The sequence below is a fragment of the Ornithorhynchus anatinus genome, chromosome 1 (assembly GCF_004115215.2).
Source record: "Ornithorhynchus anatinus isolate Pmale09 chromosome 1, mOrnAna1.pri.v4, whole genome shotgun sequence".
Taxonomy (NCBI): domain Eukaryota; kingdom Metazoa; phylum Chordata; class Mammalia; order Monotremata; family Ornithorhynchidae; genus Ornithorhynchus; species Ornithorhynchus anatinus.
The window spans coordinates 134734953-134761101 of record NC_041728.1 but is presented as its reverse complement, the minus strand read 5'-3'; the positions used below and the strand labels follow the sequence as shown (position 1 = coordinate 134761101).

The following is a 26149-nucleotide window of genomic DNA, read 5'->3' as shown; positions in this document are numbered from 1 at the left end:
AGACCCATTCCTCTTAGGGAACCAGGAGGAGGAAAAGGGAGAGGAGGAGGAGGGGGAGGAGGAAAAGGGAGAGGAGGAGGAGGGGGAAGAAGAAAAGGAGGGGGAGAAGAAAAGGAGGAAGAGCAGGAGGAGGTGGAGGGAAAGGAGGGGGAAGAAGAAGAGGAAGAGGAGAAAGAAAAGGGGAGAAGGAGAAGGAAAAGGAGGGGGAAGAAGAGGAGAAGGAGGTGTAGGAGGAAAAGGAGGGGGAGATGAAATGGTTGATGGGAAAGGAGGAGACAGAGAGCAATGAGGAGCTGGGGGAATCCCATAAACCCTGAGGAATTGGGATAGGCCAGTGCTCTCCTTCTGCAGATGAAGCTCCTCCTTGCTCCATCTCTTCACCCTCATATCCTGATTCAGTGGCTCTGGAAGTAGCAGTATTCACATTTATTGAGTAGCCGCTGTGTGCAATACACTGCGCTAAATGGTTGGGAAGCACCAAGTGGTGAAATGCCATCTTCCCTGCCCACAAGGAACTTGCACTCTAGTAGGGGGATAGACATAAAAGCATTCTCCGATACAGTATTCAGAGTAAATAATCAAATGTATAATTGGCTAAGCCTGTGTACAGAAATGGTGAATGAGGGTGGGTAATAATGATTGTAGCATTTGTATAAATACTACATAAATGGATAATAATAATAATAATAATAATAATGAATGTGGTATTTGTCAAGCACTTACTAGGCGCCAGGCACTGTACTAAGCGCTGGGGTGGATATGCAGAGAAGCAGCGTGGCTCAGTGGAAAGAGCACGGGCTTTGGAGTCAGAGGTCATGAGTTCGAATCCCAGCTCCGCCACTTGTCAGCTGTGTGACTGTGGGCAAGTCACTTCGCTTCTCTGGGCCTCAGTTACCTCATCTGTAAAATGGGGATTAAGACTGTGAGCCCCACGTGGGACAACCTGATTCCCTTGTGTCTACCCCAGCGCTTAGAACAGTGCTCGGCACATAGTAAGCGCTTAACAAATACCAACATTATTATTATTATTATTATTATTATTATGCAAGCAAATCAGGCTGGACACAGTCCCTGTCCCCCATGGGGCTCACAATCTCATCCCCATTTTACAGATGAAGCAACTGAGGCACAGAGAAATGAAGTGACTTGCTCAAGGTCACACAGTAGTCAAGTGTCAGAGCCTGGATTAGAACCCATGATCTTCTGATTCCCAGGCCCGGGCTCTATCCACTAGGCCATGTTGCTTTGTATAATTGCATAAATGGGTATATGAGTGCTAGATATGGCTGGTGAGTTTATTTGACTTGGGATGTCAGAAACGGAAGCGGTGAGGCCTAGTGGATAGACCACAAGCCTGGGAGACAGAAGGGCCTGGGTTCTAATCCGGGCTCCGCCACTTGTCTGCTGTGGGACTTTGGGCAAAACTTCTATGTGCCTCAGTTACCTCATCTATAAAATGGGGATTAAGACTGTGAGTCCGGGCAGGGACCGTGTCCAACGTGATTAATTCGTATCTATCCCAGCGCCTGGTACAGTCAGTGTCTGGCACCTGGAAAGCGCTTCACAAATTCCTTTTAAAAATAAAAATTCACTTCTCTCTGCCTCAGATTCCTCATCTGTAAAATGGGGATTCAATCCCTGTTCTCCCTCCTACTTAGACTGTGAGCCCCATGTACATCTGACCTGGTTACCTTGTACCTACCCTGAACTTGGCACCTAGGAAGTGCTTAACAAATACTACAATTTTTACTATAGCAGCATGGAGTAGTGGATAGAGCACAGGCCTGGGGGTCAAAAGGTCATGGGTTCTAATCCCAGCTCCACCACGTATCTACTGTGAGACCTTGGGTAAGTCACTTTACTTCTCTCTGCCTCAGTTACCTCATCTGTAAAATGGGGATTGAGACTGAGAGCCCCATTTGAAACAGGGACCGTGTCTAACCCAATTGGCTTGCATTCACCCCAGCGCTTAGTACAGTGCCTGGCCCGTAGTAAGTACTTAAGAAAGACCATAGTTATTATTATTATTATTATTGTCATTATTAGTAATAATAATAATTTGCTTGGGGAAATCTTGATGAAAGACGTGAGATTTCTGGAAGGCTTTGAATATGGGGAGGGCCATGACCTCTCAGATTTGGGAACGATAATAATAATTGTTAGTATGGTATTTAGTAAGTGCTTACTATTCATTCATGCAGTTGTATTTATTGAGCACTTGCTGTGTGCAGAGCACTGTGCTAAGCGCTTGGAAAGTATAATACAGCAGTAAAGACAGGCCATCCCTGCTCGTGTGCCAGGCACTGAGCGTGGCTCAGTGGAAAGAGCCTGGGCTTTGGAGTCAGAGTTTATGAGTTCGAATCCCAGCTCTGCCACCTGTCAGCCGTGTGACTGTGGGCAAGTCACTTCACTTCTCTGTGCCTCAGTTCCCTCATCTGGAAAATGGGGATGAAGACTGTGAGCCCCACGTGGGACAACCTGATTCCCCTGTGTCTACCCCAGCGCTTAGAACAGTGCTCGGCACATAGTAAGCTCTTAACAAATACCAACATTATTATTAAATGCTGGGGTGGATACAAGCAAATTGGTCTCGACACAGTCCCCGTCCCACATGGGGCTCACAGTCTCAGTCCCCATTTACAGAAGCAACGTACGTGGCTCAGTGGAAAGAGCCTGGGCTTCAGAGTCAGAGGTCATGGGTTCGACTCCCGGCTCTGCCACTTGTCAGCTGGGTGACTGGGCAAGTCACTTAACTTCTCTGTGCCTCAGTAAAATGGGGATTAACTGTGAGCCTCACGTGGGACAACCCGATGACCCTGTATCTACCCCAGTGCTTAGAACAGTGCTCTGCACATAGTAAGCGCTTAACAAATACCAACATTATTATAACTGAGGTCCGGAGAAGCGAAGTGACTTGCCCAAGGTCACACAGCTGACGCGTGGTGGAGCCAGGATTAGAACCCATGACCTTCTGACTCCCAGGCCGGTGCTCTAGCCACTTCTCTGGGAAGAGAGGGAATAGTCCAAGTGAGGGTTTGGAGGCTGCGGAATCGAGAATGAATTCCTGGAGATGGAACCAGCCTGGATTGTGGAATGAAAACGGCGTGGAAGCACGTCAGACAGTGGAAGAGTCAAGGGGCTAAGCCGAGCACACAGAGGAGTCAGGCAGGGTGAGGGGGATGGGGGTAGCCTTATCCCTTAGAGAAGCAGCGTGGCTCGGTGGAAAGAGCATGGGCTTGGGAGTCCTAGGTCATGAGTTCGAATCCGCACTCTGCCACTTGTCGGCTGGGTGACTGTGGGCAAGTCACTTCACTTCTCTGGGCCTCAGTTACCTCATCTGTAAAATGGGGATTAACTGTGAGCCTCACGTGGGACAACCTGATTCCCCTGTATCTACCCCAGCGCTTAGAACAGTGCTCTGCACATCGTAAGCGCTTAACAAACACCAACAATATAAATATCCCTTCAAGGTACAAACAAAATTAGGAGTCTGAAAGGATTAGGCTTGAAGGAGGGAAAGATTCTCTCTCTCTTTCTCTCTCTCTCCCCCTTATAACTCTTCCTGCGCTTAGAACAGTGCTTTGCACATAGTAAGCGCCTAACAAATACCATCATCATTATCATTAGTTTTATTCCTAGGGTCCCCGTTAGTCCCCGTTAGCTTTTAGTGTAACCATTTTAAGGTCTCTAGTCATCAAAGTCATCCAGCTATCCTCCTAGCTTCCTCCCCACGAACCTCATCCACCCGGCACTTCCTGATTCATTCATACATATCGACTGAGCGCTTACAGTGTGCAGAGCACTGCACTAAGCGCTTATCATTTTTATCGTCGAGCGCGGTCGAGTCGTTTCCGGTTCGTAGCGACTCTACGGATGTATCTCCTCCAGAACGCCTCATCTTTTGCCATGATCCGTAAGCTTGCTAACGGTTCTTCCGTTATCGCTGTTATGGTTTCTACTCAGCGCTTGGGAGAGTGCACTGTGCAACAGGCAACAGACATATTCCCTGCCCACAACGAGCTTACAGTCTAGGGGTGTGAAAATGATAGCTTTATTTCTCTCGGGCTGAGAAAAGCACACTTGGTGTGGAGGCCTCTGTCAGAAGATCAAAGGGACAAGCCCGGGCACTTTTTCCTCGCCCGCCCCACCTCTCTACGCCAGGGTCAAAACTGCTTCCCCTTTTTTCTCTCTTTTTTTCTAGTGAACAGAAATCTTTTCACTAATAATAATAATAATGTTGGTATTTGTTAAGCGCTTACTATGCGCAGAGCACGGTTCTAAGCGCTGGGGGAGATGCAGGGGAATCAGGTTGTCCCACGTGAGGCTCGCAGTCTTCATCCCCATTTTCCGGATGAGGTACCCGAGGCCCAGAGAAGTGAAGTGACTTGCCCACAGTCACCCAGCTGACACGTGGCAGAGCCGGGATTCGAACCCATGACCTCTGACTCCCAAGCCCAGGCTCTTGCCACTGAGCCACGCTGCTTCTCTAGAGAGTTATGGCCTGGTAGATGCCGATTAAGACCTGCTAGGACTCCTTCGTGATCCACAGTTGATCTCCCCGGGGCTGGTGGCTTTCTGAGAAGGCAGCTCTGGAGCTCCCCAAACCTGCCAGTAGCCTCGAGCGTCAAACGAGCGCACGTGCATGTTTCCAAAGGCTGAAAAGAAATCAGTCACGGGCCAGAGACAAACCAGTAGGCGTTCAAATCAGTGCTGCCTCTGTCTCGTTGCCTTCTGAGTTGGGCGGGTGTTCAAGGAAGTTTGTGTTTGGGGGCAATGAGCTGCAGAATTTTGTGAGCTTTTTCATGTTTATTGGGAGCTTAATATAGGCAGAGCACTGTAGTAAGTGCTTGGGGGAGTTCAGTATAACAGAGTTATGTTCCCTGCCCATAGCGAGCTTTCCGTCTAGAAGGGGATCGTGTCTTCTCTTCCCTGCTCATAACCAATTTACAATCTAGAGGGGGATCATATCTTCTACCTCAGTTTACCCTCCAAGTGCTCAGGACAGTGCTCTGAACCCAGTAAGTGCCAGGTACTATGGATTGACTGGGAGTCATATGGCCCTGGGTTTTGATCCTGGCTCCGCCACTTGTCTGCTGTGTGACCTTAGGCAAGTCATTTCACGTCTCTGGGCCTCAGTTACCTTCTCTGTAAAGTGGGGATAAGAGGGTGGACCCCATGAGGGACGGGGACTGAGTCCAACATGATTTCCAACATGATTAACTTACATCTACCTAAATGCTTAGAACAGTGCTTGGCACATAGTGAGCGCTTAACAAGTACCATCATTATTGTTTTCGATTTCACAATAATATTAACAATAATGATGGTATTTGTTAAGCGCTCACTACGTGCCAAGCACTGTTCTAAGCACTGGAGTAGATACAAGGTTATCAGGTTGTCCCATGTGGGGCTCACAGTCTTACTCCCCATTTTACAGATGAAGTAACTGAGGCACAGAGAAGTGAAGTGACTTGCCCAAAGTCACTCAGCTGACAATAGTAATGTTGGTATTTGTTAAGCGCTTACTATGTGCAGAGCACTGTTCTAAGCGCTGGGGTAGATACAGGGTCATCAGGTTATCCCCCGTGAGGCTCACGGTCTTCATCTCCATTTTCCAGATGAGGTCACTGAGGCACAGAGGAAGTGAAGTGACTTGCCCACAGTCACCCAGCTGACAAGTGGGTGACGGAGCAGGGATTAGAGCCCACGACCTCTGCCTCCCGAGCCCGGGCTCTTTCCGCTAAGCCAAGCTGCTTTTTTCTTAGCTTAGGGATGTGGAGAGAGAGGAAGGGGTCAGAGAAGTTAGGAGGTGCTGACGGGAAGTCATTCAATGGGGAGACGCTGGTTAAGACGTTGGCCAAGCTCCTGTACACAAATTGGGCCACAACTATAGAGTCGAACACTGTCATCGGGACCCTCTCGTTCCCCGCTAAAGCTCACCGTGCCCCAGACACTAGTGCTGCCTGAATCACCCACAGAGTCGAAAATTGTCTCAGGAGAAGACGGTGAGACTCTGTTCTGGCTTTTTTTGTGATATTCGTTAAGCGCTTACTGTGTGTCGAGCACCGTGCAAGTGCTGGTGTAGAGACGGGTTCGGTAGGTTAGACGCAGTCCCTGTCCCACATGGGGCTCACGGTCTAAATTGGAGGGAGGGGGATTTAATCCCCATTTTACAGATGAAGGTACTGAGGCATTCATTCATTCAATAGTATTTATTGAGCGCTTACTATGGGCAGAGCACGGTACTAAGCGCTTGGAATGAACAAGTCGGCAACAGATAGAGACGGTCCCTGCCGTTCGACGGGCTTACGGTCTAATCGGGGGAGACGGACAGACGAGAAATAGAGTCAAGAGGCACTGTGAAGCAACTTGCCCAGGGTCCCCCAGCAGACATGGCAGAGCCGGGATTAGAACCCAGGTTGTCGGACCCTCAGGACCCTGCTCTTTCCAAGAGGCCTGGAAGCAGTTGTAGGTATAGAAGCAGCAAAGCATAGTAGCTAGAGCACGGGCTGGGAGTCAGAAGGTCATGGGTTCTAATCCTAGCTCCACCACATGTCTGCTGTGTGACCTCGGGCAAGTCACTGTACTTCTCTGCGCCTCAGTAACCTCATCTGTAAAATGGGGACCAAGACTGTGAGCCCCACATGGGACAGAGATTGTGTCCAAACCCATCTGCCTGTTATCCTCCCCAGCACTTAGTACAGTGCCTGGTACATAGTAAGCACTTAACAAATACTACATTTATGATTATTATTAGGCCACACTGCCTCTCTGCTTGTTCCAGAGCAGAGCCCTGCCCAGCTGTGGATCTCGGGCCCATGTCCATGGTTGGGGTCAATGGATCCTGCCACTGAGTCCACCTGGACCTAGGCCTTGGAATATGCCTGTAATAAACAATAATAATAGTAATAATAATACCTGTTAAGCATTTGTTATGTGCCAAGCAGTGTTCTAAGTGCTGGGGTAGGTACAAGTTAATCAGTTTGGACACAGTCCCTGCCCAACATAGGGCTCATACTCTAATTCCCCATTTTACAGATGAGATAACTGAGGCCCAGAGAAGTGAGGTGACTTGCCCGAGGTCACACGGCAGGCAAGTGGTTGAGCTGGGATTAGAACCCAGGCCCTTCTTACTCCCAGACCCGTGCTCTGTCCACTAAACCACTTGGTCCAAAGCAGCAGGTGCCTAATAATAATAAATTCATTCAATCATATTTATGGAGCTCTTACTGTGTACAAAGCACTGTACTAAGCGCTTGGGACAGTATAGTATAACAACAGACATATTCCTGCCCACGACAAGCTCACAGTCTAGAGAGGAGACAGACATGAATATAAATAAATACGTAGATGAATAAATACATTCATTACAGATCTATACAGATATATCCACATGGGCTGTGGGGATGGGAGGGAGGATGAATGAAGGAGCAAGGAAGAGCGGCAGAAAAGGGAGTGGGAGAAGAGGAGAGGAGGGCTTAGTCAGGGAAGGCGTCTTGGAGGAGATGGCCTTCAATAAAGTTTTGAAGTGGGGGAGAGCAATTATGTGTCTGATAAGAGGAAGGAGGGCGTTCCAGGCCAGAGGTAGAGTGTGGGCGAGAGGTCGGTGGCGAGATCGAGGTACGGGGAGAAGTTTGGCATTAGAGGAACGAGGCGTGCGGGCTGGGTTGTAGTAGGAGAGTAGCAAGGTGAGGTAGGAGGGGGTGAGGTGATTGACTGCTTTAAGGTAATTTGAGGTGAATAAGGAGTGCTCTGAGGCGACTGAGGAGGGAGGACAGTCCAGGCCAGAGGTAGGACATGGGCCAGGGTGCGACGACAGGACAGGCTAGAACGAGGCCCAGTGAGGCGGTTAATGGTAGCAGAGGAGCGGAGTCTACGGGCTGGGCTGGAGAAGGAGGGAAGGGAGGTGAGGTCGGGGGAGCCGGGGGGACGAGCTCTGAAGCCAATAGTGATGCGTTTTTGCTTGATATGGCGGTTGATAGGCAACCACTGGACATTTTTGAGGCGCGGGATGACGTGCCCAGAGCGTTTCTACAGAAAGATAATATGGGCAGCAGAGTATAGACTGAAGTGGGGAGAGATGGGAGGTTGGGAGATTGGAAAGGAGGCTGAGGCAGTAATCCAGTCAGGATAGGATCAGTGATTGTTCTAACAAGGCAGCGGTTTGGATGGAGAGGAAAGGGCGGATCTTGGTGATGCTGTGAAAGTGAGTCTGGCGGGTTTTGGTTGACCTCACCACTGGTCTGTCTGTCCTTTAGTGTGACGGGACACTTCTGGACCTGAGCAGTGCCTCTCTGGAGGGCATCGCTGTGCTCAACATTCCCAGTATGTATGGAGGCTCCAACCTCTGGGGAGAGACCAAGAAACAACGCAGCTACAACCGGATGAGTAAGAAAGTGCCCGAGAAGCTCCACTCCACCGTGGTGACCGACGCCAAGGAGTTGAAGTTCTGTGTCCAAGGTGAGCGGGGTGTGACGAGGGCCTCCGTCGAAGCAGCTCTCTCCCACAGAAATTCATTCAATCGTATTTATTGAGCGCTTACTGTGTGCAGAAAACTGTACTGAGCGCTTGGAAAGTACAATTCGGCAATAAAGCGAGGCAATCCCTGCCCACAACGGGCACAGCCTAAAAGAAATCCTCCGACGTCATAAACATCGATGTCCTGAAACTCCTCGCAAACTCTGCCCCATTTATCTCTGTCAGTGAACCTCGACCCTCACCATCTGTAGATGGGGATAAGATAATAATAATAACAATAATGATAATAATGGTGTTTTGTAAGCGCTTACTGTGTGCCAGGCATTGTACTGAGCTCCTGGGTGGATACAAGCTAATCAGGTTGGACACAACTCCTCTCTCAAGTGGGGCTCCCAGTCTCGATCCCCGTTTTATAGATGAGGTAACCGAGGCACAGAGAAGTGAAGTGACTTTCCCGAGGTCACACAGCGGGCAAGTGGCAGAGTCAGGATTAGAACCTGTGACCTTCTGACTCCCTTGGTCTATCTTCTGAAATGCAAACCCTTCCTCATACTGAATCTTAGATGTTCCCTTGCAGAGGGTGTCCAGAAGGTAGAGAAAGTCGTCCATTTCCCCCATCCAATGGGAGAAGGTGTTTGCCTATCTGATCCCAGCAGGAATTCAGGCCGAGCTCATCCCACAGAACAAATGTAATCCCGACTCCACCGCTGGCGTGGATTCAAGCAAATCAGATTGGACACTATCCCTTGTTCCATGTGGGGCTCGCAGTCTCATTTTACCGATGAGGTAAAGTCACGTGGCAGACGAACGGCGGAGCCAGGATTAGAACCCGCGACCTTCTGAGTCCCAGGCCCCTGCTCTAGTCACTACGCCATGCTGCTTCACGCTTGTCACACTTGCAGTAAAAGGGCAAGTAGGCTCAGTGTGAGGAGTATCCTTTATGACTTTACAATGATGACCGATTCCTGGGGTACCCAGGTCCTGACATGGAATGCTACCTCTGTCCTTCACCCCCAGCTCTTGGTTTTGGGGGGGCAGAGAGGAGGAGGGAGGATCACTGAAGGTGACAAAGAGTTCTGACTACGAGAATGATTGTGCTAGACTTTCTCCAGTGTGCCTGCCACAGGCATTCATTCATTCAGTTGTATTTATTGAGCGCTTACTGTGTGCAAAGCACTGTACTAAGTGCTTGGGAGAGTACAGCACGATAAACAGACACATTTTCTGCCCACAGTGAGCTTACTGTCTAGGGGGTGGGGAGACAGACGTTAATAGAAATAAATTACAGATAAGCGCTGTGGGACTTAAAGGAGCAAATAAGAGGAAGGGGGCCTTAGTCAGGGGAAGGCCCTCTTGGAGGAGATGGGCCTTCAATAAAGCTATGAAGAAAGGGGAGAGTCGGCGTGGCCTTAGAGCCTGGGTTTGGGAGTCAGAGATCGTGGGTGTGAATCCCGGCTCTGCCACTTATCAGCTGTGTGACTTTGGGCAAGTGCTTAACTTCTCTGCAACTCAGTGACCTCATCTCTAAAATGGGGGACTAAGACTGTGAGCCCCATGTGAGACGACCTGATTACCTTGTATCCACCCCGGTGCTTAGAACGGTGCTTGGTACATAGTAAGCGCTTAACAAATGCCATTATTATTATTATTATTGTCTGTCGGATTTGAGGAGGGAGGGCGTACCGGGCCAGAAACGAGCCTGCCACAGGTGGAAACAACCCCGCCAAACTGCGGCCTCTGTTAACGTTAGAAATGGAAATCCGAGGGAGCAGAATTGCTTATGGAAAACTGCCCCCTTCCCTCCCAGCTGAAGACGGATATTTCAGCTCCACTTTCAAGCGGGAGGTGACTGGCACTGGGTGCCAATATCTGCTGAGCCATATTTCCTGGCAGAAAAGCGAGCTCTCCCCAGCCTCCGAACTGTTCGCCATTCAGGGCCAAAATTAAGTCACTTCCCTCTCCTGGAGAAGCATAGTATGTAAGGAGCCAAAACTCTGCAGGATTTGGGCTTGGGCTACCTGAGAGCTGGCTCTCCCCTCCGTATTCATCCGCAGAGCAGATAGGGGCCAAGGAATTTAGAGGTCAGTCAGTCAGTCTGTCACTTGGACTTATTCAGTGCTTACTGCGTGCAGAGCACTGTACTAAGCGCTTGGGAGAGTACAATATGGTGGCTAGAGTCCGGGCCTGGAAGTAAGAAGGACCTGGGTTCCAAAGCCGGCTTCGCCGCTTGTCTGCTGGGTGACTTTGGACAAGTAATAATAATGATAATGCTGGTATTTGTTAAGCGCTTACTAGGTGCAGAGCACTGTTCTAAACTCTGCGGTAGATACAGGGTAATCAGGTTGTCCCACGTGAGGCTCACGGTTAATCCCCATTTTCCAGATGAGGGAACTGAGGCCCAGAGAAGTGAAGTGACTCGCCCACAGTCACACAGCCGACAAGTGGCAGAGCCGGGAGTCGAACCCATGACCTCTGACTCCGGAGCCCGGGCTCTTTCCACCGAGCCACGCTGCTTCCCCACATCACTTCACGTGACAAGTCACATCACTTCTCTGGGTCTGTTACCTCATCTGTAAAATGAGGATTAAGAGTGTGAGTCCCATATAGGACAGGGACTGTGTCCAACCTATTTAACTTGTATCTACCCCAGTGCTTAGAATAGTGCTTGGCACCTAGTAAGTGCTTAACAAATGCTATTAATATTGTTATTATCATTATAATTAACAATATAACAGACACATTCCCTGCCTGCAAGCTTACAGTCTAGAGAGGGAGGCAGACATGAATATAAAGAAGTAAATATGGCTGACGGTTCTGTAGGCTAAAATCTGAGTGTTGGTGATCTCAAAGCACAGACAGAAAATCTGGGAAGATAGATGGGGGAGGGAAAGGAAGAAAGAGCAGGGAGGTTAGAGAAAAAATAGTGAGAGAAAAACTCTAGACTGTAAGCTCATTGTGGGCAGGGAACGTGTCTACCACTTCTGTTATATTGTACTCTCTCAAACGTTGTACAGTGCTCTGCACACAGTAAGCGCTCAAAAAATACGATTGAAAGCGAGAGTTGTTGGCTTTCGCCAAAAGAGGTCCATGAGCATAGAAGCTGAGAATGAGAAGCGATGGACACGGAAGGGAGGAAACCCATCTGGCCCTTCCCCTCTCGGCTGCCCTGGCCCAGCTGATCATTACGGCTTCCGGAGGGACTGGATTTTTAAGGAATGCACCTCACTGGCCTTTGGAGTTGGGAGTGTTGGCGTGGTGAAAAGAGCACGGGTCTGGGAGGCAACCCCAATCCCAGCCCCACGGCTTGTCTGCCGGATGATCTTGGGCAAGTCACTTCATGTCCCTGTGCCTCAGTTCCCTCATCTGCGAAATGGGGATTCAATCCCCGTCCTCCCTCCTACTTAGACCGTGAGCCCCATGGGACCTAATTATCTTGTATCTACTCTAGCCCTTAGTACAGTGCTTGGCACATAGTAAGCGTTTAACAAAACCCACAGTCGTTATTATTGTTACCTGGAATGTTTAGACAATTTGGCGAAGCGAAGTCAGAGCCAAGGATGCTTTTATCGATGTATTTATTAAGCACTTAAGTGCTTCATGATCACATCAGCCACAGTCCCAGAGGAGACTCGCAAGCTAAGTGGAAGGGAGAGTAGGTGCCACCTTGCTTAATTCAGTCAGTCAGTCAGTCATTTATCGAGCGCTTGCTGTGTGCAAAGCACTGTATTAAGCGCTTGGGAGAATACAGTACAAAAACAAAAAGACACATTTCCTGCCCACAACAAACTCATAGTCTACAGGGGGAAACAGAGAAGGAAGGAAGGAAAGGAAGGAAAAGGAAGGAAAGGAAGGAAAGGAAGGAAAGAAAGGAAGGAAAAGAAAGAAAGAAAGAAAGAAAGAAAGAAAGAAAGAAAGAAAGAAAGAAAGAAAGAAAGAAAGAAAGAAAGAAAGAAAGAAGAAGAAAGAAAGAAAGAAAGAAAGAAAGAAAGAAAGAAAAGAAAGAAAGAAATTACAGATTTATACATATGTGCCGGAGGATGAATGAAGGGGGTGAGTCAAGGTGACCCAAAAGGGAGTGGGAGAAGAAGAGGGGAGGACTTAGTCAGGGAAGGCTTCTTGGAGGAGATGTGCCTCACTCCCTAATACCCTCAGTAGCTTCCTGGATAATAATAATAATAATAATGTTGGTATTTGTTAAGCGCTTCGTATGTGCAGAGCACTGTTCTAAGCACTGGGGTAGGCACAGGGGAATCAGGTTTCCCAGTTGGGGCTCACAGTCTTCATCCCCATTTTACAGATGAGGTAACTGAAGCACAGAGAAGTTGTGACTTGCCCACAGCCCCACAGCTGACAAGTGGCAGAGCCGGGATTCGAACCCATGACCTCTGACTCCAAAGCCCGTGCTCTTTCCACTGAGCCACGCTGCTTCTCAGAGAGAGATCTCGATTCCTAGGCTGTCTGGGTCAATAACTGACCACTTTAAAGAGCAGGGCAGGAAACTGAGTGTGGAGAGGAAGGTGACGGCCTTGATAGTTGGAACTGACCAATCGAGGTACTCTAGTGGCTGGTAGCAATCAATCACCAATCGGTCGGTCGTATTTCTCAAGCACGTGGTGGACGGGGAATGTGTGTGTTATATTTTTGTGTTGTACTCTCCCAAGCGCTTACTACAGTGTCCTGCACACAGGAAGTACTCAATAGATACGACCGACTGATTGATTGAACACTTACTGTGTACTGTGCTAAGTGCTTGGGAGAGTACAGTATAACAGAGTTGGTAGAGACAGTCCATGTCCACAATGAGCTTACATTCGAGAGGGGGAGACAAGATTTAATATCGAGAAATAAATTATTCATTCATTCAATAGTATTTATTGAGCGCTTACTATGTGCAGAGCACTGTACTAAGCGCTTGGAATGGACAAATCGGCAACAGATACAGTCCCTGCCCTTTATGGCTGTGGACACACGTCCTGTGGGGATGGATGGTAGCAATCACCCCGTTTGGTAGCTGAGTAAAGCTGAGGTGATGGACCTAGACAGGGATTCATCCAAGTGGCCTGAAGCCCTAGTGGATAGAACACAGACCTGCCGTGTGACCTTGGGCAAGTCGTTTCGCTTCTCTGGGCCTCAGTTACCTCGTATGAAAAATAGGGATTAAGACGGTGAGCCCCGTGTGGGGCAGGGACTGTGTCCAACCTGATTAGTTCGTATCTACCCCAGTGTTTAGATCGGGCCCATACAGGCCCTGGTTTAAGAATTCTAAACTGATTCTCTAAATGAATTCATCTCTTGCTCGTGCTGTGCCTCAGACTCGTGAGCTTAGACATAGGACACTCGCAGACAGAGAGAGCTCCTGATTTCTTGGGACAGAGTTTGAAAGGTCAAACACCAAGCACGCCAGCATCGGAGAGCGATGGAAATATGGAAGGAAAAAATGGAAACCTTTTGTGGTTTTCAAAACCCATTAGCTTCACTGAAGTCACTAGCCTCTGATGCATCGGATAATATTTCTAGGACATGGTTTGTGTGTTAATTGGAGACTAATTGATTCAAGTTGGTGAGTAATCAGTGGAAGGTACTTGAATCGGTACATCAACCCTGAGAGGACAGCCTTTCAGATCACCTTGTCTCGTCATCAAATCAATCCACGGAGGAGGTCATTAAAACCGAGATCGAAAGGAGCGCGGTGCAAAGAAGTTTTATCCGCCTGACGGGCTATTTCTCCTCCCGCTTGACCTGGTGGGTCACAGTCGGCCTCCCCCCAGGGTTTAGAGCTCCTCCCTCAGGTTTTCCATCCCCTGGGGTTTCCTCCAACCAACTTCCTGCTCATCTATAAGCCCCCAGGGACATCATCATCATCATCACTCTCATGCTATTTATAATAATGTTGGTATTTGTTAAGCCCTTACTATGTGCAGAGCACTGTTCTAAGTGCTGGGGTAGATACAGGGTCATTAGATCGTCCCACGTGGGGCTCACATTTTTTAATCGCCATTTTTTACAGATGAGGTAACTGAGGCCCAGAGAAGTTAAGTGACTCGCCCACAGTCACACAGCTGACGAGTGGCAGAACCGGGATTCAAACCCATGACCTCTGACTCCCAAGCCCAGGCTCTTTCCACTGAGCCGTGCTGCGAGAAGCAGCATGGCCTAGTGGAAAGAGCAAGAACCCGGGAGTCAAAGGACCTGGGTTCTAATCCCTGCTCTGCCAACTGCTCGCTGGGTGACCTTGGACAAGTCTCTTAACTTCTCTGGGCCTCGGTTACCTCATCGGTAAAATGAGGATGAAATCCTCCTCCCACCACCTTAGACTGTGAGCCCCAAGTGGGACAGGGACTGTGTCCAACCTGATAAACCTATACCTCCCCAGCACTTAGAACAGTACGTGACAGAGTAAGCACTTAACAAACACCATTTTTTAAAAAAGAGGTTAGTATGTACCAAGCCCAGTAGTGAGACGTTGTAGAGAAGCAGCGTGGCTCAGTGGAAAGAGCCCGGGCTTGGGAGTCAGAGGTCATGGGTTCGAATCCCGGCTCTGCCACTTGTCAGCTGTGTGACTGTGAGGGGCAAGTCACTTCACTTCCCTGTGCCTCAGTTACCTCATGTGTAAAATGGGGATTAACTGTGAGCCTCACGTGGGACAACCCGATTACCCTGTATCTACCCCAGCTCTTAGAACAGTGCTCTGCACATACTAAGTGCTTAACAAATAGCAACATTATTATTATTATTACTGAGCCCTGGAGGAGATACAAGATAATCAGCTGGACTCAATCCCTGTCCCACACGGGGCTCGCAGTCCAAAAAGAAAGGAGAAAAGGTATTGAATCCCCATTTTAGAGAAAACTGAAGAACAGAGAAGATCAGTGACTTGTCTGAAGACACACAGCAGGTAAATGGCAGAGCCAGAATTAGAACTCAGGTCCTCGGTCTCCCCAGCCTGTGCTCTTTCCACCAGGCCAGGCTTGATGCTACTGCTCTTCTGCACTTTGTACTTTTAAATATCACCACTCCCAACCTGACACTCTGACCTGAGGGTTCAGAGCACCCAAGAGCTTAGTACAGAGCTCTGTACACAGTAAGCGCTCAGTAAATATGACTGACTAACTGCTCCATGACAGGAACGAAAGAATATCTTATTTCCGCCCCAGTGCTTAGTACCGTCCTCTCTACTGAGGAAGTGTTGATTAGACTGTAAGCCCGTCAAAAGGCAGGGACTGTCTCTATCTGTTACCGATTTGTACCTTCCAAACGCTTAGTACAGTGCTCTGCACATAGTAAGCGCTCAATAAATACTATTGAATGAATGAATGAATGAATGAATTACCATTGATTGACTGTATCTGAAACCAGTTCTGGGTCCTCTACCAAAACATACATTAGCCAGGGATATTCCAGCTCAGTCCATCAGTCAATCAATGGTTTTCAAAGCACATCTCCTCCAAGAGACTTTCCCTAAGTCCTCATTTCCTCCTGACTAAGCCTAAAATTTCCCTTCTCGTTGCCTCGGTTCCCCAACCACAAAACGGGGATCATAACCCTCAACCCTCCCTACTCCGCAGGGACTTCAGGAGGATAGATGTTTTGAGATCGTGTGGGGAAAGTGCTGAATCGGCCCCAGCTCTCCTCATGCCGTTCTTCCTGACTGTCGCCCACTTCCACTCGAAAATTATGAATTCCCTGTCTCCCCTTCTCTCTCCTCTTCCTCCCATCCCCGCTCCCCAATCTCCTTCTTTCTAGCCCTTAGGAGAGGCACAAGTGCCAGGACGGTGACCGTGTTCCTGAGGGAATTGGTGTTTGGGGTGGGCGAAAAGCCTCTTCTCACTCCACCATGTTGCGTAAGCTATTTTAATAATGGCGGAGATACTTTATCAAGTCTGAGTGCTCAGCTAATTAATATTGTAGGAGCTATCCCCCGGCGGCGGCTGCTGCTCCACACTGCTTTATTTCATTTTCCCGAAGGATGTTGTCATCCTACCATCCCTCTCTTCCTTCCTGGGGAAACTACTAGTACTAATAATAATTCAGTCGATCCTTCTTCGGTCGTATTTATTAAGTGCTTCCTGAGTGCAGAGCACTGTACGAAGCACTTGGGAAAGTTTAACACGACAATAAACAGTGACATTCCCTGCCCATAACGGAGCTCACGGTCTAGAGTGGGGGAGACACAGCAGTACAGATAATTCAAATGACAGATATGGACCTAAGTGCCGTGGGGATGGGATGGCGGGGAAGAGTAAAGGGAGCAGGTCAGGACGACGCGGAGGGGAGTGGGAGATGAGGAAAAGTGGGGCTTAGTCTGGGGAGGCCTCTTGGAGGAGATAATAATAGCAAATAATAGTAATAACTGTGCTGTGTGTTAAGCTGTTACTATGTGCCAAGCACTATGCTAAGCACTGGGAGTGATACAAGATGCTATACTCTTCCAATTGCTTAGTCCAATGCTCTGCACATGATACCTGCCTAATCAATCAATGGTATTTATTGAGTGTTAATTTGTGTGCAGAGCACTGTACTAAGCACTTGGGGGAGTACAATAGAACAGATAGAACGGTAGACACGTTCCCTGCCAACAACAAGTGAACAGTCTGGAAGGGGAGACAAACATTGATATCAATAAATTCGATAGGATTTACTGAGCGCTTACTATGTGCAGATTACTGTGCTAAGTGCTTAGAATGTACAAATCGGTAACAGATAGAGACAGTCCCTGCCCTTTGACGGGCTTACGGTCTAATCAATCAATAAATAAATTAAGCAGATGGGGCTGGAGGAGGAGTGAATAGAGGGTGCAAATCCAAGCGGGACGCAGAAGGGAGCAGGAGAAGAGGAAATGAGGGCTTAGGGAAGGCCTCTTGGAAGAGATGTGTTTTTAATACAATTGATTGATTGACTGAGCTGGACTATAATAATGATAATGATGACATTTGTTAAGCGCTTACTATGTGCAAAGCACTGTTCCAAGCGCTGGGGGGGAGATACAAGGTAATAAGTTTGTCCCACGTGGGGCTCACAGTCTTAATCTCCATTTTCCAGATGAGGTAACGGAGGCCCAGAGAATTGAGTGACTTGCCCAAAGTCACACAGCTGACAAGCGGCGGAGCCGGAATTAGAAAACATGACCTCTGCCTCCCAAGCCCGTGCTCTTTCCACTGGGCCTCGCTGCTTCTCTGCCACTTGTCAGCTGTGTGACAGTCTCTGCGCCTCAGTTCCCTCATCTGTAAAATGGGGATTAAGACTGTGAGCCTCACGTGGGACAACCTGATTATCCTGTATCTACCCCAGCGCTTAGAACAGTGCTCTGCACATAGTAAGCGCTTAACAAACACCAACATTATTATTATTATTCTCCCTGTCTAATGTATGTTTTGATAGAGGATCCAGGACTGGTTTCAGATACAATCAATCAGTGGCGTTTATTCAACATTTTCTCTGTCCAGAAGACTGTACTGGAGCAGATACAAGATAATCAGAATACACACAGTCCCTGTCCCAAGTGGGTGTCCCATTGTAAATGATAACTGTGGTATTTGTTGAGCACTTACGATGTGTCAAGCACTGTGCTAAGCCCTGGGGTAGATACAAGATAATTAGGTCGCACATGGGGCTCACAGTCTAAATAGAAGGGAGAACAGATATTGAATCCCCAATTTGCAGCTGAAGGAACTGAGGCCCAGAAAAGTTAAATGACGATGATGATGATGATGGTATTTGTCAAGCGCTTACTATGTGCCAGGCACTGTACTAAGCGCTAGGATAGGTACAAGCCAATCAAGTTGGACACAGTCCCTGGCCCATGTGGGGCTCACAGTCTCGGTCCCCATTTTACAGATGAGGTAACTGACTTGCCCAGGGTCACCCAAGAAACAAGTGGCAGAGCCCGAAATGGAACTCAGGTCCTTCTAACTCCCAGGTTCATGCTCTACCCATGAGAACACGTTACTTCCCGTCTTGAATCTACCCCACTGCTTAGCACAGTGTTCAGTACAGAGGAAACCGCTTAATAAATACCATCACTACTATTGTTTTCATAATTCTCCCTGGATGTGTCCGTGATTTCTTTAACTCAACCAGGTAACTCCAGTGAGTTTGACGTGTGGGAGCCAAAACAAAGCGTTGGCCTAGTGTAAATAAAAATAATAATAATGGAATTTGTTAAGTGCTTACTATATGCTTACTGTATTAAGCGCTGGAGTGGATACAAACAAACCAGGTTGGACACAGTTCCTGTCCCACTTGGGGCTCACAGTCTTAATCCCCATTTTCCAGATGAGGCAGCTGAGGCCCAGAGAAGCGAAGTGACTTGCCCCAGCTCACACAGCAGACCAGTGGCGGAGTCGGGATTAGAAGCCATGACCTTCTGACTCCCAGGCCTGTGCTCTCTTCACTAGGCCATGCTGAAGTGATCTGAACCTCATATGTACGAATGTGACTAGCCATGGGAGAATTCAAGCTTCAACAAGTCCTTTCTGTTTGTTCGTTTCTTTATTTTTCATACTAGTTGTTAAGCGTCTACTTTGCGTCAGGCACCACACTAAGGACTGGAGTCGATAAAAGCTAATTGGATTGGACATAGTCCCTGTCTCACGTTGGGCTCACCGTCTTAATCCCCATTTTACAGAGGAGGGAACTGAGGCTCAGAGAAGTGAAACGACTTGCCCAAGGTCACACAGCAGACGAGTGGCGGAACTGGGATTAGAACCCAGTTCCTTCTGACTCCCAGGCCCGGGCTCTATCCACTAGGCCACATTGCTTTTCTGTTTGCAGCAGCAGCCGGGCCTATTTGTGTCCGCTCACTCCCGGTTGAGCGACGGTCCCGTTTCCGTATCGTGACCGGTCGTGGGCCCGACCGGCACGGGCAAGGAGTGCTTAGTATAGTGTCTGGCACACAGTAAGCACTTAACCAATACCACTATTACAACGGGATGGGTCGGCTCCCAGATTTCCGGCCTTCTCATGACTCCGCAGAGTGGATCAAGAGGAAACCAGTAAGCAGGCTTAATGATAACAGAGGGAAGGGAAGCAGCACGGCATAGTGGATAGACACGGGCCGTTGAGTCAGAAGGTCACGGGTTCTAATTCCGGCTCTACCACTTGTGTACTGTTTGACCTTGAGCAAGTCACTTTTCTTCTCTGGGCCTCAGTTACCTCGTCCGTAAAACGGGATTGAGACTGTGAGCCCCATGTGGGAGAGGGACTGTGTCAAACCGGATTTTCTGTATCCACCCCAGTGTTCAGTACAGTGCCTGGCACTTAGTAAGCAAACAAATAGGAAGCTTAACAAATACCACGGATATTAATATTATCATTAAGTGATGGGGAACAGCATGGCCTAGTGGAAAGAACACGGGCTTGAGAGGCAGAGGAACCAGATCAGAGGACCTGGATTTTAATCCTGGCTCCGCCACTTGTCTGCTGTGTGACCTTAGGCAAATCACTTAACTTCTTTTAATACCTGTAAAATAGGTATTAAGACTGTGAACCCCATGAGGGACATGGACTGTGTCCAACCTGATTAGCTTTTGTCTAGTCATTCAGTCAAATGTATTTATTCAAGGCTTACTGAGTGCAGAGCACTGTGCTAAGGGCTTGAGAGAGCACGGTACAACAAACAAGCTTACAGTCTAGAGGAGGAGACAGGCTTAATAAAAATAAACTTACAGATATATTCATAAGTGTTGTGGGACTGGGCATGGGGATGAATAAATGGAATAGGTCAGGGTGACACAGAAGGGAGCGGGAAAAGAGGAAAGGGGGGCTTAGACAGGGAAGGCCTCTTGGAGGAGATGGGCCTTCGATAAGGCTTCGAAGACGGGGAGAGTCATTATCTGTCAGATATGAGGAGGAAGAGCATTACAGGCCAGAGGCCGAACGTGGACGAGAGGTCGCCGTCAAAATAGACGAGATCGAGTTGAGAGAGAAGGTTAGCATTAGAGGAGTTACCCCAGTGCTTAGTACAGAGCCTGGCACATAGTAAGTGCTTAACAAATACCCATTTAGAATCGGGACCTTGTCTTCTGCCGTCTTGTCTTTCCAACCCGTAGCGACACCATGGACACATCTCTCCCAGAACGCCCCGCTCTTCATCTGCAATCGTTTTGGTGTTGTAGCCATACAGTTTACTTGGTAAAAATATGGAAGTGGTTTACCACCGCCGCCTTCCGCACAGTAAACTCGAGTCTCCGCCCTTGACTCTCTCCCATGTTGCTGCTGCCCAGCACGGGTGAGATTTGGCTTGTAGCAGATCGTCTGCCGCTCGCTAGCCAAGCTAGGAATGGAACGGACAGGCCTCGGCTTGACTCTGCCTCCCATAGCCGAGACTGGTAGAGTACTGGCAATTCTCCAGGTGCGACCCTGAGGGGGGAAAAAGGGGACCTAAAGGATATCAGATCTACTTCGCTTATCCTTCAGCTTACATAAAAATTACTTAACTTTCCTGTGCCTCAGTTTCCTCGTCTCTAAAATGGGTATGAAATACATGCTCTCCCTCCTACTTAGTCTGTGAGCCCCATGTGGGGCAGTGATTGGGTCCGATCTGGTTATCTTCTCTCTATCTCAGGGCTTAGTACAGTGTTTGGCACACAGTAAGTGCTTCACAACTACCTGATTGCTACTATTTTTATTGAGGGCAGCTGGTATCAAAGAGATACCTCTCACTCCAAAACTCACAGCCTCCATTTTAATCAAAATCCTATGCGGAAAGAATCCAGGGGATTTGTCTGTGAATGGTCAAGGTGTCTCAATCGAGTGAGTCTCAGTAGCTAGGTGATGGTTTAGCGTACTTGTGACGGATGAATATACACCTGGGAGACGTGGGAAGTGCGGGATGATCATTTTGGCTGGGCTTTCTCCTAGTCCCTGCGCTGAGAGCTTTAGCTAGACTTTTCGAAGTTATTCCTCAATCAGTTCTCCCATCCCTTCCTAACCTCGCTCATCTCTCACTACAACCCAGCCCACACGCTCTGCTCCTCCAGTGCCAACCCAGTCACTGCACCTCAATCTCATCTGTCTTGCTGCCGACCCCTCGCCCACATCCCGCTTGGAACTCCCTCCCCTTCGTATCCAACGGACCGCCACGGTCCCCATTTTCGAAGTCCTACTAAAATCGCATCTCCTCCAAGAGGCCTTCCCTGACTAACCCCTCATTTCCCCCACCCTATTCGTTCTCCCCTCTGCTTCTCCCATGCATTTGGCTGTATACCCCTTAAGCATTTTGATACCAACCCCTCCTGCACAGCATGTAAGTCCATATCTTTTTACTCGATTGTTTTCCATATCGGTAATTTATTTTAGTGTCCGTCTTCCCGACTACATTGTAAGCTCCATGAGGGTAGGGATCATATCTAACTCTACTGTATTGTACACCCTCTCAAGTGCTCAGTAAACAATAATAAAAATAATATAATTGTAGTATTTGTTAAGCACTTACTATTTGCCTTGCACCGTTCTAAATTCTGGGGTAGATACAAGTTTATCATGTTGGACACAGTCCCCGTCCCATATGCATTTCACACTTCATTTTACAAATAAGATAACTGAGGCCCGGAGAAGTAAAGTGACTTACCCAAAGTAGCCACAGTAATAATAATTGTGGTATTTATTAAGCGCTTACTATGTGCCAGGCACTGTATGAAGCACTGGGGTGGATACAACCAGATCGGATTGGACGCAGTCCCTGTCCTGCATGGGGCTCACAGTCTCGATCCCCATTCACAGATGAGATAACGGAGGCACAGAGAAATGAAATGACTTACCCAAAGTCGTGTGACTGGAGCCGGAGCCGGAGCCAAAGTGGTGGAGCCGGAGTCACACAGCAGACAAGTGGTGGAGCCGGAATTAGAACCCATGACCTTCTGACTCCCAGGCTCGGGCGCTATCCACTACTGCATCTCTTATGTGGCAGAATCAGGATTAAAACCCAGGTTCTCCCGACTCTCAGGCCCATGCTCTATCTGCTAAGCCACGCTGCTTTTAAAGAAAAGTTCTCTGCACCCAATAAGCACTCAATTTAAACCATCGATTGATCGATTGATCCGCCGATTACATCTAATTGGTATTCTTCTCTCAGCCTGTCCATCCAGGAGATTGAGGAACTGGATTAACCAGGGATACAACATGTAACTTCTCCCTATTAATCCTGCACAGCCTGGCAGAATCCAAATCTGCCAGTTTCTTCTGAGAAAAGTGCCTAAAGACATCAGATTGACCCTACCATCTGCTCATAGTTCATTTGAGAGGGGAAAAAAAATCCTGTTTCAAACCCAATTTGCTGAACCCTCTAATAGTTCCCCCCTGTTAAATCAAGCACTCTATCATGTGCAGATTGAATGTAGCTCTTGAATTTCAAAATTTATATATGGAGAACACACGCTCCAGAAATTTCTGCACAAATCCCAATCCCAGAAAAAGACATGACATCAAACTAGGAAACATCAGTTGCTCAACATTCACTGCTCTCTGATGATGGGCTTTATTATCCTGAAAAAAGAGCATTCTACTGTCACTCAGAAATTGCCACAAACTGAGGTCCCCACTTATATTGCCAAAGGTCCAATTTTAAGGACAACATTTCAGAGGCCTGGAGAAGTAGAAGGCTTAGAAACAGTAACAAGATGTTGGTATTGCTAAGAGATGGAATTTATGGACTTTAACTTAGTATTTCTAAGAAATTCAGAGGTAAATTGGGGGTGTCAGCCACATCTTTCTTCTTCATGAGGTTTCAGGGTTGAGCATGACCGAATTCATTCATTCATTCATTCAGTTCAGTCATTTTTATTGAGTGCTTAGTGTGTGCAGAACACTGTGCTAAGCGCTTGAGAAAGTGTAAACAGACACATTCCCTGCCCATGAGGAGCTTAAAGGGGGGAGACAGACATCAATACAAATAAATTAATAGTAACAATGATGATATTTGTTAAGCGCTTACTATGTGCCAAGCACTACTGTAAGTGCTGGGGGAGATACAAGGTAATTAGGTGGGTCACAGTCCCTGTCCCACAGAGGACTCACAGTTTCAATGCCCATTTTACAGATGAGGGAACTGAGGCCCAGAAAAGTGAAACGACTTGCCCAAGGTCACGCAGCAGACATAGGCATAGGAGGTCATACACCAATGACCTCCTGACTCCCAGGCCCACGCTCTAGCCACTACACTGTGCTGCTTCTCGGTGCCTCACTTACCTCCCCTGGAAAATGGGGATTTAGACTGTGAGCGCTATGTGGGACAAGGGACTGTGTCCAATCCAATTTGCTTGTATCCACCCCAGAGCTTAGTAGAGTGCCTGGCACGTAGTAAGAGCTTAACAAATACCATGATTTTTATTAAATGACACATATGTGAAATAAGCGATATGGGGCTGGGAGCGGGGAAGATAAAAGGAGCAAGTCGGGGCGATGCAGAAGGGAGTGGGAGAAGAGGAAAACGGGGGGCTTGTCTGGGAAGGCCTCTTGGAGGAGATGTGTCTTCAATAAGGCTTTGAAGGGGAAAGGAGTTAGTTAAGCACTTACTATGTGCCAAGCACTCTTCTAAGCACTGAGGTAGATACAAGTTAATCAGGCTGGACACAGTCCCTGTCCCCTGTGGGACTCACACTTTTAATCCCCATTTTACATACGATAACTACTTGTCCACATGCATTCGGAGAGTTCATTCAATGTCAGTCATATTTATTGAGCACTTACTATGTGCAGAGCTCCGTAGAGTACAATATAACAACCGTGCCTAGCTATCCCCTGTGCTTAGCTAAATAATCCCACCAGCATAAATCACTTTACAATTTAAAATATGCATTCCAACAGATGGAATTTGCACTGATCTTCAAGAAATATGTCAATCGTGTTAGGCTTTTTTTAATGGCATTTGTTAAGCGCTTACTGTAATAAGCGCTGGGTAGATACAAGCTAATTAAGTTGGACACATTCCTCGTTCTCTTACAGGGATCGTAGCCTTAATCCCCATTTTACAGATGCAGTAATTGAGGCACAGAGAAGTGAAGTGACTTATCGTTGCAGGTCATAGGATTTGAAAGGAGAGGTAGAACAGAGTAGAGAAGCAGCATGGCTCAGTGGAAAGAGCGCGGGCTTGGGAGTCAGAGGTCATGGGTTCTAATCCCGGCTCCGCCGCTTATCAGCTGTGTGACTTTGGGCAAGTCACTTAACTTCTCTGTGCCTCAGTTACCTCATCTGTAAAATGGGGATTAAAACTGTGCGCCCCACGTGGGACAACCCGATCACCTTGTATCCCCCGAGCGCTTAGAACAGTGCTTTGCACATAGTAAGCACTTAACAAATACCACCGTTATTATTATTAATCGAGCGCTGTAAAGCCTATAGTAAGGAGTTTCAGTTTGTGGAGGAGGTGGGTGGGAAACCTCTGGGGGTTCATGAGGAGTGGGGAAACTTGACCTGAATTTTGTTTTAGAAAAGTAATCCGGGCCGCAGAGTGAAGGTGGACTGGAACGGGGAGCGACAGCAGCCAGAGAGGTCGAGGTCGGCAAGGAGGCTGATGCAGTAGTCAAGCTGGGATAGGATATGTGCTTGTATCAGTGTGGTCGCCGTATCCGTGGAGAGGAAAGGGCAATATTGTAAAGGTAGAAGAGAAGCATTCAAAAGTATTTATTGAGCGCTTCCTATGTGCCGAGCACTGTACTAAGCGCTTGGAATGAACAAGTCAGCAACAGATAGAGACAGTCCCTGCCGTTTGACGGGCTTACGGTCTAATCATAGATGCCTTGTAGATAGAGCACGATCTAGGAGTCAGAAGGACCGGGGTTCTAATTCCAAGTCTGCCACTCGTCTGCTGTGTGACCTTGAGCAAGTCACTTCACTCTCTGGGCCTCCGTTCCCTCACCTGTAAAATAGGAATTAAGACTGTGAGCCCCATGTGGGACAGGAACTGTAGTCCAACCTGATTAACTTGTTTCTACCCCAGCGTTTCGTACAAGAGTGGCTTAGTGGAAAGAGTACAGGCTTGGGAGTCAGAGGTCATGGGTTCTAATCCCAGCTCTGCCATTTGTCAGCTCTGTGACCTTGGGGAAGTCGCTTAACTTCCCTGTGCCTCAGCTACCTCATCTGGAAAATAGGGACGAAGACTGTGAGCCCCACATGGGACAACCTGATTACCTTGTATCTACCCCAGTGCTTAGAACAGTGCTTGGCATATAGTAAGCGCTTAACAAATACCGACAGTATTATTATTATTTCAATACCTGGAACGTAGTAAGTGCTTAACCAATACCGTATAAAACACTGCTTCGATTGACTGTGTTGGAGGGTGGTTTTCTAAGAATACAACCCTCACGATCTAGAAGCACTGTGTGACTCTTCAAAGCATCTTAAATCCTTCTTCTAAGCTTATTTAGCAAGTTCGCTTTAAACATCATCAATCAGTGGTATTTATTGGGCACTTACTATGTGCAGTGCATTGTACTAACCTTTTGGGAGAATAAAATAGAGTTGGTAAACACATTCCCTGCCCGCAGCTGTTTTTAAAGTTCCCCAAAGACAGAAATTCCTCAGTATTCCCCACTAGCCTATCCCAACGTATAATAGCCCTTACTTTTGGTGAGTTCTTCCTTAGCTCTATCCTGAGCCCTTCATCCTAGCTTTAAAACCCTTTCTCTTGTCCTTTTCTCAGCCAGTGAAGATTAGTTTACTATCCATTCATAAA

General features: G+C 47.9%; 1 protein-coding gene across 2 annotated transcripts in view; it reads left to right on the top strand.

The window, feature by feature from the left end:
* DGKG (diacylglycerol kinase gamma) overlaps nt 1-26149 on the top strand; it is a 340544-nt gene that overhangs the window by 261436 nt on the left and 52959 nt on the right. For both annotated transcript variants that reach the window (XM_029061465.1, XM_029061482.2), the window contains one exon: nt 8259-8460. In XM_029061465.1, the coding sequence (XP_028917298.1) occupies nt 8259-8460 (202 nt within the window). The remainder of the gene's footprint in view (nt 1-8258; nt 8461-26149) is intronic.